We start from the raw sequence: 19,296 nt of genomic DNA on the forward strand, positions 1-19,296 counted from the left end.
CAGCCCCCACCTTGAGGGAAGTTAAGGATGCCATTCAACAGCTAAAGACCAATACAGCAGCTGGTAAGGATGGTATCGGAGCTGAGCTCATCAAGATAGGCCCGGAAAAGCTGGCCACTTGCCTGCACATACTGATAGTCAGAATCTGGGAAACCGAACAGCTACCGGAGGAGTGGAAGGAAGGGGTTATATGCCCCATCTACAAGAAAGGCGACAAACTGGAGTGTGAGAACTTTCGAGCGATCACCATCCTTAATGCCGCCTACAAAGTGATATCCTAGATCATCTTCCGTCGTCTGTCACCATTAGTGAACGAGTTCGTGGGAAGTTATTAAGCCGGCTTCGTTGACGGCCGCTCGACAACGGACCAGATCTTTACTGTACGGCAAATCCTTCAAAAATGCCGTGAATACCAGGTCCCAACGCACCATCTGTTCGTTGATTTCAAGGCGGCATACGACAGTATAGACCGCGTAGAGCTATGGAAAATTATGGACGAGAACAGCTTCCCTGCGAAGCTTACCAGACTGATCAAAGCAACGGTGGATGGTGTGCAAAACTGTGTGAAGATTTCGGGCGAACACTCCAGTTCGTTCGAATCGCGCCGGGGACTAAGACAAGGTGATGGACTTTCGTGCCTGTTGTTCAACATTGCGCTAGAAGGTGTCATGCGGAGAGCCGGGTGTAACAGCCGGGGTACGATTTTCAACAGATCCAGTCAATTTATTTGCTTCGCGGATGACATGGACATTGTCGGCCGAACATTTGCAAAGGTGGCAGAACTGTACACCCGCCTGAAACGTGAAGCAACAAAAGTTGGACTGGTGGTGAATGCGTCAAAGACAAAGTACATGCTTGTGGGCGGAACCGAGCGCGACAGGGCCCGCCTGGGAAGCAGTGTTACGATAGACGGGGATACCTTCGAGGTGGTCGAGGAATTCGTTTACCTCGGATCCTTGCTAACGGCTGACAACAACGTTAGTCGTGAAATACGAAGGCGCATCATCTGTGCAAGTCGGGCCTACTACTGGCTCCAGAAGAAACTGCGGTCAAAAAGATTCGCCACCGCACCAAATGTGTCATATACAAGACGCTAATAAGACCGGTAGTCCTCTACGGACATGAAACATGGACAATGCTCGAGAGACGGGTGCTTAGGACCATCTTCGGCGGTGTGCAAGAAGACGGTTTGTGGCGGCGAAGAATGAACCACAAGCTCGCCCAGCTCTACGGCGTATCCAGAAGGTAGCTAAAGCCGGAAGGGTACGATGGGCAGGACATGTTGCAAGAATGCCGGACAGCAACCCTGCAAAGACGGTGTTCGCTTCCGATCCGGCAGGTACGAGACGGCGTGGAGCGCAGCGAGCGAGATGGGCAGACCAGGTGCAGAACGACTTGGCGAGCGTGGGGCGTATCCGAGGATGGAGAGATGCGGCCCCGAACCGTACATTGTGGCGTCAAATTGTTGATTCAGTGTTATCTGTTTAGATGTTAACTAAATAAATGAAATGAATGAAATGAAATGCTTTAGTCAACTCAATTTTGCCAAAATGTCACTTACACCCCTTTGCTTCTAACCCCCCTCAATTGTGATAAAATTTCGTTATGACTAACTGGTCGGGTGATTGTCAGTTGTTCAAAGCTTTGCGTAATTTTAGAATTTGTTTTTTGAGAAAATAAACATTTTACAATCCAAAACATTTTCCTTGTTCCGACTCGTCGCTTGTAGATTTTATTTATAAGGACATGGAAGACAACGCGTTTCAAAAGGTGTTTTATTAGTTGGGGCTCATAATATGCTCCTTACTAGAAAGCATCTGAAAAAAGAATCGGCCTTTCGCTCCAAACTCATCCTTATATGAATTGTACACGTAAAAAAAATTAATGTTGTTAATTATTAATTTTTCTAATACTTTTTTGCCAAAGCAGGCGCTTAATGACATGTATAAGAAAAAACTTATACATCGCATTAGTCACATACATTCGGAAACTTATACTTTTCATTAACTTATGAATGTTATTAGCTTTTTGATATGGGATCATTCATTAGGTGGCATAATGAAGAGTATAAGTTTTTTCGAATGGTTTTTTGGGGCACTTTATTATTATGGGACATTTTGGAATTAGTGACGTTCTAAGTTGTCGGATATGCAAGTTTTTCACAGTATTTTATAATTAGTAAACCGTTCTATTTTTTCACAGTTTGAAACTAACGTGGTTTCAAAATATTCGCCATGCAGGAAGAGAAAAGATAAGATAAGATTTTTAGAAAGTTTTTGGATTGAACAAAAAGATTAAAAAATACACACATTTAAAAGTGCCCCATTTCTAAATGATCTGGACTTTATGACTCCTCTTATTAAATAATTTCTTCGCCGATTGCTGCGTATGAAAGGGGAACACCAAGGCTGAAGTTCGCATAAATGAAAATATAGCAGATGAATATCTTCTGAAATGTCATTCAAGCGAGTAAGGGCTGCATAGAAGTAGAGTGTGGGTTCAGAATTATCGAGCGCAAAAAATGTCTAATAGATGGAGACGCATGGTATATCAAATTCAATTAGTGGTAAGTTTCGCTCGAAATATTTGGAGAACTCTAAGCAAACAAACTTTTGTATTGATTGTCATAGAGCGCAACTGCGGCAAGTTATTCGATTTAAGGATCTCATTACCGCGATAGCGACAGCTAGTCGCATCGATTCTATTGTTGTTGGGTCGCTGCAGGCAATGTTCCATTTACGCTTCCATACCAACGGCGACAGAATCGCAGTCGCCGAGCGATCGTATCGCGTCGCGATTATCTACCTGCGTTCAGGGGGTCTTATGCTTTGGTTTATTGTCTACCTGCGGTCGCTAGCACATGTTAAAAAATTCACGTTGCTTTTCTGTCATTTTTATAAAAAAATAATTTGAAGTAAAAGTGTGTCCAGACGAAAGGAAAAGAAGGAGCGAGAGTGAAAATCTCTTCCGAATGTCTCGACCTCGAGCATGCAGACATATGAAAAAACTGTACCAAACATCGGAGATTAGTCCCATCATAGATATGTTGAGATCAGATCAAAGACACATTACCCAGTGAAACAGAGCAACGCTTCGACATAAATTTTATTTGCTCTAATTTTCTACTGTTGTCAAAGTGATTGTTTGATAACGAAATATAATTTCTGTTTACTATATAAGCAAAGGCTTTGAAATCATCAAAGTAGGCATGATACTATATGATACTGATAGTCGAATTAATTATAATCAAAGCAGTTGGTTGTCAGATACATGTGTTGAACAGTGCTGAATATAGATAGTAGAATCTATAGATGAGCGAAAGCATGGCTGAGTCGGTTTTTTGACCGTGCACACGCGAATATGACATCACAGCCCTTAACATTTCCATTGAAATCGTGACGTAATGCTCATTTGGAGACACGTTTGACAGTTCGTTTGGAGACAGAGGATTTATCTTCGCTCATCTATATATTCCACTATCTATAGTGCTGAACTATCAAAGGCAAAAGGTTTTTTCTGGGAACTCTCGCTTGCATATTAAATAAATATAAAATATAAAATTAAATAACATAACAAACTCCACAATTATCATCCTGGCCGTTTGTTTATCATTTCTTTAGAAGAATCTAAAGACCGATGTGAGATGTGACCCAGCCTAAAGAGATGTAACCCAGCCGATCAGTGCGACGCCCACTATGAAGGAACCGAATCGTGTAAGGACCAATTATTTTGGAGGAATGTTAAGCCAGTTTCGTACATTTTGTTAAGCGTTCTTTAGTAAGTTTATCATACCAGAAAAACATATTTTCAGTCAAGTTCATATAAAATTTATCTACTCCCAAGTATGCAGAAATTATTAGATGGCGACCTAGTAATGAAGTAATTTCCGTGGAAACTCCTGAAGGAACTTCAGGAAGAGAAGGCAGGAGATTTTCTGAAAGAATTTTAAGGGTCGACATTTGAGTGGCAAAAAATAGAGGGACTTTTGGAAAGCGTTTCTGTAAATGTTTCTTTGGGAATTGCTGAGAGAATTTGAAATATACATAATTTTCAGAGAAATTTTCGTATGCATTCTACAGGAATTTGTTTAGAAATGTCCAGGGGATTTCTGGAGGAACTACTGAAGAATTCAAAAACGATTTTCCAGGGGGCTTTATGGAGAAATGTTTTAGGAAATACCTGGAGGGATTGCGGAGGTAGGGTGGAGTTGGGTTAGATATGTTCTATAAGATCCGAAAGGAGTGCAGTGGAAATTTCTGAAGATCTCTTGAAGTAATTTATGAAGAATTCTTGGAGGAATTGCCGTAGGGATTTCAGGGAGAACTTCAGGAGAAATTTTTTGACGAAAAACTGATGGACATTCGAAAGGGAACATTCATAAAACTTTAAATAATACACCGGTAGGTTTCTAAAAGATTTCACGGTGAAATTTCGCAATAGCTCCCATGGAATTTCTGGACTACAGAAAAAATTTCAAAGAGAATTTGGAGGAAATGCTTCAGAAAATTCCTAAAGCATTCCTGCAGGGATCTCCGGAAGAATTATCTAAGGGAGTCCGGATGAACTCCTTGAGGAATACCTGGAAGAAATTTGATAGAACTTTCGAAGGAATTCCTGGAGAAGCTTCCAGAAGCATTCCTGGGGAAACATCCCAACTAATTTCTGGTGGAAGCTTCGGAGAAATTTCTGGAATGAATTTCTCGAGCACCTACTAAATGAAATGATGAAGGAATTTCCGGACGCTTCTATAAAGGAACTTCCGGAGGATTATTTGAAGAAGTTTAGGAGAAATTCCTGGAGAAACTTCTGGAGGATTTACTGGAAGAACTTTTGAAACTTCGAACTTCCGGAAGAATTTTTGAATGAACTTTTCGGTTTTCTGGAAAAACTTCTTGGAGGAATTTCCGAAGGAATTCCTGGAGGAACTCCCAAAGGAATTCCTGGAGGAACTTTCGGAGGAATTCCTGGAAGAACATCCAGAGGAATTCTTGAAGGAACTTCCAAAGAAATTCCTGGAGAGACATCCGAAAGTATCCCTGGAGAAACTTCCGAAGGAAATCCTGGAGGAACTTCCGAAGGAATTCCTGGAGGACCTTCCAGAGAAATTTCTTGAAGAACGTTTAACGAACTTCCGGAGGAATTCCTGGAAGAACTTCCGGAGGAAATTCTGGAGAAAATTTTTGGAGGAATTCCTGGAGAAACTTTCGGCGGAATTCCTGGAGGAAATTTCGGAGGAATTCCTGGAGGAACTTCCGGAGGAATTTTTGGAAGAACTTCTGGAAGAATTCCTGGAGGAACTTTTGGAGGAATTACTGGAGAAACTTTAGGCGGAATTCCTGGAGGAACTTCCGGAGGAATTTCTTGGTGAACTTCCGGAGGAATTCCTGGAGGAACTTCCGGAAGAATTCCTGGAGGAACTTCCGGAGGGACTCCTGGAGGAACTTCCGGAGGAACTCCTGGAGGAACTTCCGGAGGAACTCCTGGAGGAACTTCCGGAGGAACTCCTGGAGGAACTTCCGAAGGAATTCCTGGAGGAACTGAAGGAATTTCCGGGGGAATTCCTGGAGGAACTGGAGGAACTTCCGAGGGAATTCCTGAAGGAACTTCCGAAGGAACTCTTGGAAGAACTTCCGGAGGAACTCCTGGAGGAATTTCCGGAGGAATTTCCGGAGGAACTTCCGGAGGAATTTCTGGAGGAACTTCCGGAGGAATTTCTGGAGGAACTTCCGGAGGAATTTATGGAGGAATTTCCGGAGAAATTTCCGGAGGAATTCTCGGAGAAATTTCCGGAGGAATTTCCGGAGAAATTTGCGGAGGAATTTCCGGAGGAACTTCCGACGGAATTTGCGGAGGAATTTCCGCAGGAACTTCTGGAGGAGCTTCCGGAGGAATTCCTGGAGGAACTTCCGGAGAAATTCCTGGAAGAACTTCCAGAGGAATTTCTGGAGGAACACGGGAAATTAAAAGGGAATGATCTTCTAGAAATTTAGAGGGTTTTGTGTCAGGCCCTGCAAGCCATCCTTTGAAAAAAAACATCAAACATTTTACCGGAAACTCCCTCCAAATTCCTCCGGAAATCTTCGCCAAAATTATTGTAGGAACTACCTCCTATGTTCAACCGGAAATTCCCTCGTATATGCTACAGAAACTTCCCCCGGGATTCCTCCGAAAATTCTAGCCTCCCTTCCTCCGGCAATTCTTTCGAAACAATTGAACAGTTTTCAGAGGAACAATTTTTGAACAATTTTCAGAGGAATTACTGGCCAAACTTTTAGTGGAATTGCTGAAGGAACTTTTTCAGGAGCCTTAGAGTTGGGAGTTTCCGTCGGACTTATGAAGGGAATTTCCGAAAGAATTCTAGGAGGATTTCCAGTGGAATTACGGGTGGAATTTCCGAAGAAATTTGAAGGGGAATTGCCGGAGGATTTGTGGGGAATTCCCGGAGATATTTCGAGGATAATTTCCGGAATAAATTTTGAGAGACTTTGCAAGATTTTTTGAAGCAATTTCCGGAAGAATTCGGTGGAGAATTTTCGGAGAATCCGGAGGGGAATTGCCGGAGAAATTTGGAGCAATTTCTAGGGAGAGTTTGCATATCTCGGATACTTATTCAAAAGGACGTATGTGATTTTGTAAACAAAGATTCAAACGTCGATTTCTCCAATCTGATAGCACTCCCACGCCGATCATCACCACAGCCAGGTAGGGGAAGCCTTCGGCTACCTGTTGGTGTTGTTCGTTTGCGTGGGAGTGCCATCGAATTGGACAAATCGACGTTTGAATCTTTGTTTACAAAATCACATACGTCCTTTTGAAAAGTACCCGAGATATGAACCTTGGATAACTCCCGGTTGAAGTTCTGGGAGAATTTTCGAAAAAGAAAATCCTCAAGGGATTTCCGCAGGAATACTAGAAGCAATGTTCGGTGGAGTTTCGGGAAGATTTTCTGGAAAGAATTTTCAGAAGTTTTTGAAAAGATTTTCAGAAAAATTACCCTAGGAGTTCTGAAGACGGAAAAGAATTTCCGGAGGAATTTCGGGGACATTTTCGCAGGAATTTTGAAAGAACTTTTCGGTACATATTTGGGTAGAATTTTCGAAGGATTTTTGCCAGAGTAATTCTTATGGGCAAGGGAGGCATGAATTTTTGGAGGAATCCCGGGGGTATTTTCTGCAGCATTTAAGGGGGAACATCCATCGGAGCTTAGGAGGAATTCCTAATAGAATTTCGGGGAAGATTTCGGGAGAAATTTAGAGGGAGTTTCTGATAGAATTTTTGTGGATTTTACCCTGAGATATTTTAACACATCCGCAAGTTGACATTAATGAAAGGACAAAGTTTGATGTTTCAACTCGATGAAAAGCAATTACCTACAATAAGCAAATTCATAACCAATGTGTTTTCAATACATAACGAAACTTAAAAGAACAAATAAATCAACCTAAATTACTAATCATCTACAAAGAACACCCGTCAAATCAACAAAAAGCAACACTCGTACTTAGTATCACATGGGCATAATAGTGAAAGAAACCTTTTCATTGATTCAATCCTTTGATAATTGATATTTTTTATATGATTTTGATAGCAAAAAGTCGGGTGGTTTTCACCGGACTATTCAGTGTAGTAGGATAAACAGTGATTATGAAAATTCTAAGATTTAGTTGCATTCAAATAGGAAACATCGATAAATTTATTTCGGAAAAGAATCTACTAACAATAATTACCCCATAAGATACTCAGTGCGAGAACTCAAACCAAACCAAAATTGCAACAAACGAAAATAATTTGCTTCAGAGAGACGCATTTAGATGATGGGGGGTTTCTAGAAACCAGAACCACATCCGGTCTCCTGGCCCCCTAACCTGCCTGATGCTTCCTTGAGCTGCTCGATAAAGTCCCGCCCGGTGATGTCCGCCACCGAGTTGGGGTCCATGTTGGAGAGCAGTTCCAGGTCCGGTTCGCTCAGCACCGACACGTTGCACAGGTTCGATTTCATCTGGGCGACCAGCTTCTTCAGATGTATTCGTTCCACCTCGGGGCTGTCGGTCGTGTCGCCGGTTTCCTTGTGGGTCGTTATCGTCACGTAATGGGTCGGCTGCGGGATGGAGGGAGAGAAAATAATGTTTTGTTTAAAAATGAAAATTCAATTACGCGACGTTTATGCTGCGTCTGGTCTTTACATTTCAATCACTTATTTTTTGGGGGGTTATGCGAAGTGCTTTACATTTTTTACACTTTAGTCGGTTTCTCAGAAGGAAAACAGGCGGAACATCGATACCAACACGTGCCACTCGATGATCTTGTCTGTCACGTTCACCTCGTTATCATATTTTTATTTTTACTCGAAAAAGGTTCCTATAGACTACTTTCTAATAAAAGTTGGCAGAGAACGAAAAGCAGATGGTGATGGAAAAATACCCGCCAATCCATTTACCGGAACACTTTCGGTTGAAAATGGCACAAGTTAAAAACCTCAACAGCGTGAGAACTTGTGTGTCCGGTGTAGGGATACCATCTGTTTGTGGCTTAAGAAATTTTGCGAAACGATACTAACAAAGCGGATTACCATTTTTATTGTGCCATTTAAGATCTTCATCTTCGTTCAGATGTTTTTTTCTCGAATGATATGATAGAGCGAATAGCTACATATTCACTCCAAAATCAAACTTTCATTCAATTGATTGGATAGATTTGTTCGCTTTCCTATTTCGAACGAACTTTTTGTGTCAAGGCTTGCCCAATTCCATGAATCAATAAAACAGATACCAAAACAAAACAGATACCAAAAAATGGAATGGAGTCCGTGGGAAGGCGAAAATAGCATGTGTCAGATTGGTCGTATTCAATGGATTTTATTTAATAAAAAATGTTAATTCAAATTCAGCAACGATATAACTATTTGCGAAACGTCTTTTTCAAATGGTCATTAGGAAACCGTCTTACGAAATCGTAATGAACGAGAAAGGCTTTATAAATACTGGGAGGATAAATGTGGATTTCCTTTTTTACTGGGTGGTAAAGGATACACAAATATGCTTTGGCTGTAAGATTTTGAAGCACTAAGCACATGTAGGATTCGGAAAAAGCATGATAGAGAGGTAGTGAAATAGAAAAAAAGCACAAAACGAACAATTATCATTTCAAATCCGAAACAATATTAATATTATAATGCCGGTAGCCAATTGAATTTCGCTTTCAAAGAGAGAGAAAATTCTTGGGAAAATAAAACCTCACGTGTTCGTTGCTAAAATTATGGTAATCCTACTGAACCAGAACGAATGGTAACCCGAATCCATTCGTTTTCATCGTTCTGCTAAAAAGATTGGAATTGCAAAGCAGCCAAAGCTGCACAAGCAGGTAGTCAAAAAAGAAAAGTATAAAAAATGTTGAAAACTTAAGTTTTTAACACCTTGCCATTTGTATTTATGGGGAAAACTGACGTTGCGGACCAAAAGCACCAATAGTGGTGCTCCCAGGTCGTTGAGAGGCCATCAACGAGAAATTACCGGTTTGCGGTGTTCTGAGTCGGATCTTTGCTTCTATTCAGAAGAAGGCTCAATGGCGAGCAGAGCAGAAAGAAGGTCAGTTTCGCTGAGTTGGTTTGGCAAAGATGAAAGTTTTGCAAAGACGTCTGCTTTATTTGGAAGCGTTGTAGTACAAATGCGAAAGATAATTTTTGTTTACCTGGTGACGGTGCTTTTTCTTATTTTCGATGAGGAAAGGAAAATATCGTGCTGTGGCTGGCCCATGTTTATTTGAAATGTAGCGTCGATTGATGCTTTATTTTAAATGGAAAAATTACCGTATTGAAATCCAATTATGGATAAGGAACTATATACATTATGAGGTAGCTTTTTGCGCGGATAGTTTTCATCAATTACTTGTGTTAAAGAATTTCCACGATTTTTAAGACGATGCTTTTTCACTTTTCACCTTCACAACTCAATGTTTCATTTGATTTGAAGACCATAACCGATTGAAAACAATCCGCGTTAAAAACGGCTCCATAGTATTATTCAATTTCTGGAAGTTTTCATTTTTGATTTGTTGCAGCATGCCCAAAAAAGCGATTTTTCAGATAGGTGACATACGGGCTGTCGAAAACGCAAGGTGAGTGCTAGGATGGCCATTGTGGCAGCCATTTGTGGACTATGTCGTGATTGCCCTTAACCTCTCCAGGACGGATAGGTCATATTTAGATTGGAAGCCAGTGATCAATTCGGTAATACGACCTGTTCAATGTTCTCCGAAAGAATCTCAAACTCAACCCAAGATATCTACCGGAAAAATATGAAAAAATGTTAATAATTCAAAAGCAATATCTTTTTTAAAATTGTTTCATTTATCATTTCCGATCCGAATATGAACAAGGTTTTCTTTTTTTTTAGGCCTTCCAAACTTTTTTTATTGTCTTTATTAAGGAGACTTCCAGCCCTAGGCTGGCTCGTCTCCGGTGTCTAAACTTCTATGGAGTCACACGGTTATGCGACTATTTTCTTCCTTTTACTTCCACTAATTTAAGTTTGTGTATCATACAGATACGTATTTCGTCCTCCACTTGAGGGCTTCTTCAATGTTTTTGTTATCGACACACTGAAGAAGTCCTCAAGTGGACGACGAAATACGTAACTGTATGATACACAAAAATTAATTGGTGAAAGTAAAAGGAAGAAAATAGTCGTTAAGCCGTGTACATATTTCCCCTAAGACGCTCGCAAATAATTAATCATTCTCTGAGGTACATATTGTCGACTACAGCAGAGAATATGTCTAGAAACGAAATTTCCTAAACCGGGATGTATGTCCAAAAGTATCCATGTGGTCACAACACATAAATTAATCGAGGTTTGAATAAACGTACACTATTCCAAAACGTCTTGGAGTTCAGAGCATGTGATCTACCCGATCAACCAATGTATCCGTGCATCGCCAAACATCCCAGCAGGTTCATTGAGCCGATAGGATTTCACTGATTAGTTTTACAAGCAACTACAAGCCCTTTAAGGTTCTCCAAAACGTCCTGGAATTCAAAATATGTGATCTACCCGATAATCATGAGAGATGTATCCTTTTACCAGCTATTGCAGGCCTTTTTGGTTATCCAAAACGTCCTATAGTTCAGAACATGTGATCTACCCGATCAATCAAGTCATGTAAGATGTATCCGTGCATCGTTGAACATCCCAGTAGATCCTTTGAACCGAACTGATTGCACTCATTTCTTTTACAAGATACTGCAGGGGTTTTCGGTTCTCCAATACGTTTTGAAATGTTGAGCATATGATCTATCCGATGAACTAAGTTTTGACCAATGTATCCTTGCATCGCTTAACATTCCATCAGGAGCTAATAGGATTTGATACTGCCAGTGATGTCCCTACGCCTGGGCAGGGGACGTCCGCACGCCCCTAACTAGCCCACTGCAAGCCGAATTATAGCTCTGCGCTTCCCACGAGTTCATGCGGAATTAATTGGAATTTTTTAGTTAGGTTCGAACGGCGGAGGTTCGTCTTGGTTAACGAGAGCTATAATAGTCAATTTGAAAGTTTAGGATAGAGAAACGAAGCAGTGTAGAAAACCATTTCCAGTTCTAGCGATTGCTAGAACATGAGAAATGTAGAGAAAGATACAAAGTAGGAGAATGGAACGGGCCTGGAATTGAACCCACGACCTCCTGCGTATGAGGCAGAAGCAGTAGCCATATGACCACTAAGCCCGTAAGTATTATCGTGTTGGCCTCATGATTAGAGATGGGCAAAATGGATCACTTTGATGAACGGATCAGATCTGAGTCATTCATTCTAATTATCCGGATCTTTCAACCGGATCCGATCCTTAGAACAAAACGTAAGGAGAATGCAAAAAAGTGAAACCTTCGTCATTTTGGCTCACACTTTTGAACCGTACTGACAATAACTTTACCGTTTCTTGTTTACAAGCGTTTGGATTACAAAGAATGAACTTTTATTTTATTATTACCTTATAAATGGTCAAATAATTTGCTGATCTGGTGAACCGGATCTTTTAACCTTAGTAAGATGTTGGGGTCAATATGACCCAAAACGAAACTTCAAAGTAGAATAACTTTTTACATGATAATCCGATCGTTCTGAAATTTCTTGACTTTTAATATTTTGTGGAAATGAAGCATCTGACATGAAAAAAGTATTTTAAGGTGAAACAGGAACGACCCCACAAAAAAGTTACGAATAAGATGTTAGGGTCATATTGACCCAGAAATGTAAATGCTTATAAAACAGTCAAATTTTAACCGAATTACAAAGTTTATATACCGTTCTAAAGATAAACTCATCAATTTTGTGGCTATGTGGGGATATGCTGGTTCCGGAGACAATGGCCACCGGGAAACGACTTCCACGGGGACCTTGTCGGTCATATAAGGGGAGCATAAAAATCGCTCCATATATGCCATTCGATCGCTAATTCTTCATATATTCTCTTAAAATGGTAATGTATGGTCCATGAGAGGGCTTCCGACGAAAGTGGCCACTCCTGGTACATGCAAGGTGCCCCCGGGGAACCCGCAGGAGGGGACATTTCCGTTTTAGCACCAAAATATGCCGTGCGGCGGCTCTTTTGTCATGATTTTCCACCAATCAGATGGTTATGCGCTTGAAATCGATAAGTGACCACATTGGCCACTCCTGGTACATGCAAGGTGCCCCCGGGGAATCCGCAGGAGGGGACATTTCCATTGTAGCACCAAAATATACCGTGCGGCGGCTCTGTCGTCATGATTTTCCACAAAATAGATGATAATGCGCTTGAAATCGATAAAAGCCCACATTGGCCACTCCTGGTACATGCAAGGTGCCCCCGGGGAACCCGCAGGAGGGGAAATTTCCGTTTTAGCACCAAAAAATGCCGTGCGGCGGCTCTGTCGTCATGATTTTCCACCAAACAAATGGTTTGGATATGCGCTTGAAATCGATAAAGGACCAAATTGGCCACTCCTGGTTTATGCAAGGCGCCCTGGGGAATCCGCAGGAGGGGACATTTCCGTTTTAGCACCAAAATATGCCGTGCGGCGGCTCTTTTGTCATGATTTTCCACCAAACAGATGGTTATGCGCTTGAAATCGATAAATGACCACATTGGTTACTCCTTATGCATGCAAGGCGCCCCGGGGAACCCGCAGGAGGGGACATTTCCGTTTTAGCGCCTAAATATGCCGTGCGGCGGCTCTTTTGTCATAATTTTCCACCAATCAGATGGTTATGCGCTTGAAATCGATAAGTGACCACATTGGCCACTCCTGGTACATGCAAGGTGCCCCCGGGGAATCCGCAGGAGGGGACATTTCCATCGTAGCACCAAAATATACCGTGCGGCGGCTCTGTCGTCATGATTTTCCACAAAATAGATGATAATTGGCTTGAAATCGATGAAAGCCCACATTGGCCACTCCTGGTACATGCAAGGTGCCCCCGGGGAACCCGCAGGAGGGGAAATTTCCATTTTAGCACCAAAAAATGCCGTGCGGCGGCTCTGTCGTCATGATTTTCCACCAAACAAATGGTTTGGATATGCGCTTGAAATCGATAAATGACCACATTGGCCACTCCTGGTTTATGCAAGGCGCCCTGGGGAACCCACAGGAGGGGACATTTCCGTTTTAGCACCAAAATATGCCGTGCGGCGGCTCTTTTGTCATGATTTTCCACCAAACAGATGGTTATGCGCTTGAAATCGATAAATGACCACATTGGCCACTCCTGGTACAAGCAAGGTGCCCCCGGGTATTCCGTATGAGAGGACATCTCCGTTTTAGCACCAAAATATGCCGTGCGGCGTCTCTTTCGTCATGATTTTCCACAAAATAGATGATTATGCGCTTGAAATCGATAAGTGACCACATTGGCAACGCCTGGAACCTATGAGGGGGGCCCAGGGAACCCGTAGAAGGGGACATTTCCATTTTTACACCAATATAAGCCATGCGGCGGCTCTTTTGGTGTTTTCCCATCGAACAGATGGACGTGCGCTCTAAACCGATAAGTGACCACATTGGCTACATTTGAAACCTATGAGGCTCCCTCGGAGAACACGTAGAAGATGGCATTTCCATTTTTACACCAACATATGTCATGCGGCGGCTCTTTCGTCGTGATTTTCCTCCAAATAGGTGCCCTCGAAATCGATTATTGACATATTGTCCACCCTTAGAACCTATGAGGTGCCCCCGGGAGCCCGTAGAAGAGTACATTTCCATTTTAACACCAAAATATGCCGTGCGGTGGCTCTTTTTTTTGTTATTTTCTACCAAACAGATGGTCATGTGCTTGGAGTTGATTAGTGATATTGTCTACTCTCGGAACCTTTGAGATGCCCTGCGAACCCGTAGGAGAGGACATTTTCATGGTTATATCAAATGTACTGTGCCGCTTGCGGCAGCTCTATCTTCGTCTATCATTGTCTACCCTGGCCACAAGTCTTCAAAAAGTTGGTTATGCGCTTGAAATTGTTCTTCATTTGAAATTGAGTATACTGAGTCAAATTAAAAAATAGTTTCTGGACTACTGTGATGATTCCTTCGAACAGCTCTCCAAGGATTTTCTATTCCGCATCTCGATATTACCATTAGTCGATGGTCCCTTCAATATCGACACATAGAAGTTTGAGGTTTTCACCGATCACCGTGGACAATGATATGAAAACGCAACATTTTGAGCTTGAGCTTGAGCTTGATTGACTGCTCGTAGTTGCTACTCCATTATGACCAGATCAGCTGTTCTTGCACAGGGAACCAACAGATGTTTGCTTGGGACTAGCACATATCTTCAATGTACAAGTACTGGTGATCTCATTTGTTAGGTCATACTGGCGCCTGCCACGTCAGAATGCAAGTCAATATAGGGAAGGGGAGGAAATGATTATGCAATCACTCGCCCACTGCAAGCCGAATATACCTCTGCACTTGCCACGAGTTCATGCGGAATTTGTTGGAATTTCTGGGTTAGGTTGGAGAGGCAGAGGTCCGTCTTGGTTAACGAGCTGCCAATGTGATAGATAGGAGAAGGTAACTGATGGAATTTCTAATTGGATGTAGGAAACGAGCTCTATAGTTCATTTCCAATTCTAGCAGATTACTGATAGAATACTCAAGGTGAAGGTATAGGAATAGTAATGGAAACGGTATGGAAGTCCATTTCCAGTTCTAGAGATTGCTAGAACATGAGAAATAAAGAGAAAGATACAAAGTAGGAGAATGGAACGGACCTGGGATTGAACCCACGACATCCTGCGTATGAGGCAGAAGCAGTAGCCATATGACTACCAAGTCCGCTTCGAAACAAGAGAGATCACGCACTGAACTGATTAATTTTATTACCGGCCGCGCAATGCAGAACACAATAATTCGGCCGAACGCGCGATCGTTCTGCTGTCCGGAACAAGAGAGATCACGCACTGAACTCATATGAAAACGCAACATTTTGATATAAAAAAATCTCTCTTTCTGTGAGACCCCTGCGGGTACCTTGTAGGTTGTAGATATTAAGTTCAGAATGAATGACCTATTTGATAGAAAAAAAAAACAAGATTAATCTACCTAGTGGTGATGGTGCCTTTATTGTTCGTTCAAAAGGGTTGAGAAATATATAAGAAAAGTCTAATATAACACTAATAGGTAGATAGCTCTTATTTTTCATATTTGTTTATTTGCATTCTAAAACTTTCTGCTGAATGCAACTTCTTCTTCTTCTTCTTCTTATTGGCATTACATCCCCACACTGGAACAGAGCCGCCTCGCAGCTTAGTGTTCATTAAGCACTTCCACAGTTATTAACTGCGAGGTTTCTAAGCCAGGTTACCATTTTTGCATTCGTATATCATGAGGCTAGCACGATGATACTTTTATGCCCAGGGAAGTCGAGACAATTTCCAATCCGAAAATTGCCTAGACCGGCACCGGGAATCGAGCCCAGCCACCCTCAGCATGGTCTTGCTTTGTAGCCGCGCGTCTTACCGCACGGCTAAGGAGGGCCCCTTATTGCAAGCCAATCGGATGAGCATAAGTGCCAGAAAAGTGATTTTCCCATGTAGCTGCTGAAATTAGTATTTTGCCCATAATTTCTGCGCCCACAGTCCGATCTGGCCAATTTTCAATAGGATACAATAGGGCAGGATTTTCGTCGAATGCTATTTACTGCGAGCAATTCGGTTGAGGAAAAGTACTTCATAGCTTCCAAAATGGAAAATGTGGTCACTTATTCATTTCGGTATAAAAACGGAAATGTCACCATCTACGGGTTCCCCGTGGGCATCTCATTGGTTCCAAGAGTGGCCAATGTGGTCACCTATCGATTTCAAGCGCATAATCATCTATTTTGTGGAAAATCATGACGAAAGAGCCGCCGCACGGCATATTTCGGTGTTAAACGGAAATGTCATCTTCTACGTGTTCTCCGAGGGAGCCTCATGGGTTTCAAATGTAGCCAATGTGGTTCAAGAGTGGCCAATGTGATCACTTATTGATTTCGAGTGAATAACCATCTCTTTGGTGGGAAAACACACCGAAAGAGTCGTCGCTCGGCATATTTCGGTGTTAAAACGGAAATATCCCATTCTACGGGTTCCCTGGGGGCCCTGGTAGACTTCAAGAGCGACCAATGTGGTCAATTATCGTTTCAAGCGCATAATCATCTATTTTGTGGAAAATCATGACGAAAAAGCTGCCGCACGGCGGAAATGTCCTCTTTTACGGATTCCCCGAGGGCACCTCATAGGCTCCAAGAGTGGCCAATGTGGTCTCTTATCGATTTCGAGCGCATAATCATCTATTTTGTGGAAAATCATGATGAAAGAGCCGCAGCACCGCACATTTTGGTGCCAGAACGGAAATGTCCTCTCCTACGGATTCCCCGGGGGCACCTTGCATATACAAGGAGTGGCCAATGTGATCATTTATCGATTTCAAGTGCATGACTACTGTTTGGTGGAAAATCATGATAAAAGAGCCGCCACACGACATATTTTGGTGTTAAAACGGAAATGTCCCCTTTTACGGGTTCCACGGGGGCACCTCATAGGCTCCAAGAGTGGCTAATGTGGTCACTTAGCGATTTCAAGCGCATTATCATATATTTTGTGGAAAATCACGACGACAGAGTCGCCGCACGGTATATTTTGGTGCTAAAAGGGAAATGGCCCTTCCTGCGGGTTCCCCGAGGAAAACCTTGCATGTACCAGGAGTGGCCAATGTGGTCACTTATCGATTTCAAGCGCATAACTATCTGTTTGGTGGAAAATCATGGCGAAAGAGCCGCCGCACGGCATATTTTGGTGCTAAAACGGAAATGTCCCCTCCTGCGGGTTCCCCGGGGGCACCTTGCATGTACCAGGAGTGGCCACTTTCATCGGAAGCCCTCTCATGGACCATACATTACCGTTTTAAGAGAATCTATGAAGAATTAGCCCCTTATATGACCGACAAGGTCCCCGTGGAAGTCGTTTCCCGGTGGCCATTGTATCCAGAACCAGCATACCACATAGCCACAAAATTGATGAGTTTATCTTTCGAACGGTATATAAACTTCGCAATTCGGTTATAATTTGACTGTTTTATAAGCATTTACATTTCTGGGTCAATATGACCAACATCTTATTCGTAAGTTTTCTATCCGAAGAAGGTTAAAATCATTCACTCACTTTAGAGATTCGGATCATTTGACCGGTTCCGGATCTGAACGCCCATCTCTACTCATGATATACAAATTCATAAAAGGTAATCTGGCTTAGAAACCTCGCGGTTGATAACTGTGGATGAACTTAATGAACACTAAGCTGCGAGACAGCAATGTCCCAGTGGAGGATGTAATACCTGTTTGGGAGCTGGTCCTCTACCTCCGATGTGGACTGTATATTTGGTTACTTGATAGCGATCCTGGGGGCTGAGCTTATTACACGACATACTACACTTATTTTACTAAACACTACATAAATTAGGGATACATTTCCTTGGATATTCTGACCCTATACGATCCATTCGTATTGACCTTTTCTTAATTGGGATGGCGCCGCTGCCGGAAATATCCTCTTTTTTAGATGGGTGGTTACGCACATCACCCAGCCACATGTTTCGCCGAAAGGTGAAACAATCTCAACCTGGGGATCTGATAACCGAACAATAATAATGAAGAAAAAGAAGAAGAGAACGTTCCAAAAGCCCTGGTCGATCTGGTAAATACCGTGGGCTGAACTCGAGAATGTTTTGGAGTACCTTGATCATCTCGTATTCAAGAAAATTCAAATTTTTTCTTTTTTTAAAGAAATTCAAGAAAATTCATATACAAATGATAAAGACATAAAGCCTTGGTTGATCTGGTTCCTGAAAATTGATCACTGGCTTGACGTTCAAGATGACTAAACCTTATTGAGTATTCAAAATAATCAAACAATGCGGTGTAGGATTCCGCCTATCCTCCGATATTTCTCCTGTAAAGTCAACATCCTGATGAACAAATTTGCTGAAGAAAGTGAGGACCTATCTCGCTTCTGTGTTGTAACACATCCGTCGCGAAAGGGTTAATGAATCGCAAATCGTATCGGATATCTTTCAACTCTATAACTGAGGATATCTTTCAACAATGGAAGATGAATTGATATGAAATAATTTCCTGCTTTTCCTTGTACGTGATGGGTTAGGGCCAAAAGGTCGAAAGGACAAAAGGTCGAAAGACATAAGGTCGAAGGGACAAATGGTCGAAAAGAACAAAATGTCAAACGGGACAAAAGGTCGAAAGGACAAAACGTCGAACAGGACAAAAGGCCGAAAGAGACTAAAGGTCGAAAAGACACATAGTCGAAAAAGACATAAGGTCATACAACAAAAAAACTTAAATGGAACAAAAAATCAATCTCGCACAAAACAAGTTTTATTCATTTCTTAAAACAACAATCTTTTTTATCTTTAGCAGAACTATCTAGACATTCATAATATTGTTTCATAGTTATTACTCCTTTTTTGAAAATTGCTCATTCTTTAACTTTGATTCATGAGATGTTTGTATGAATCTATGACAAAATGCCAAAAGGACAAAAAGTCGAAAGACAAAAGGTCGAAATGGCAAAAGGTCGAAAGGACAAAAGATCGAAAATACAAAACGTCGAAAGGAACAGAAGGTCGAAAGGACAAAAGAGATTTCAGAGAATATTTGTGAATGTTAACATTCTGCTGTTCTTTTAACTTGTTCATGGTGTCTAATTTGTTTTGAAGAACTTATGAATGTCTGTTTTCTAAATTATGTTTCAAATAGATAGGGTTTCTTACCC

General features: G+C 41.8%; 1 protein-coding gene across 1 annotated transcript in view; it reads right to left on the bottom strand.

The window, feature by feature from the left end:
* The window catches only part of LOC134221344 (uncharacterized), a 123,002-nt gene that overhangs the window by 4,567 nt on the left and 99,139 nt on the right, over positions 1-19,296 (bottom strand). Inside the window, exon 3 of the mRNA XM_062700540.1 lies at positions 7,866-8,098. Coding sequence (XP_062556524.1) covers positions 7,866-8,098 — 233 coding nt within the window. The remainder of the gene's footprint in view (positions 1-7,865; positions 8,099-19,296) is intronic.

Source organism: Armigeres subalbatus, chromosome 3 (assembly GCF_024139115.2).
Source record: "Armigeres subalbatus isolate Guangzhou_Male chromosome 3, GZ_Asu_2, whole genome shotgun sequence".
Classification (NCBI taxonomy): Eukaryota; Metazoa; Arthropoda; class Insecta; order Diptera; family Culicidae; genus Armigeres; species Armigeres subalbatus.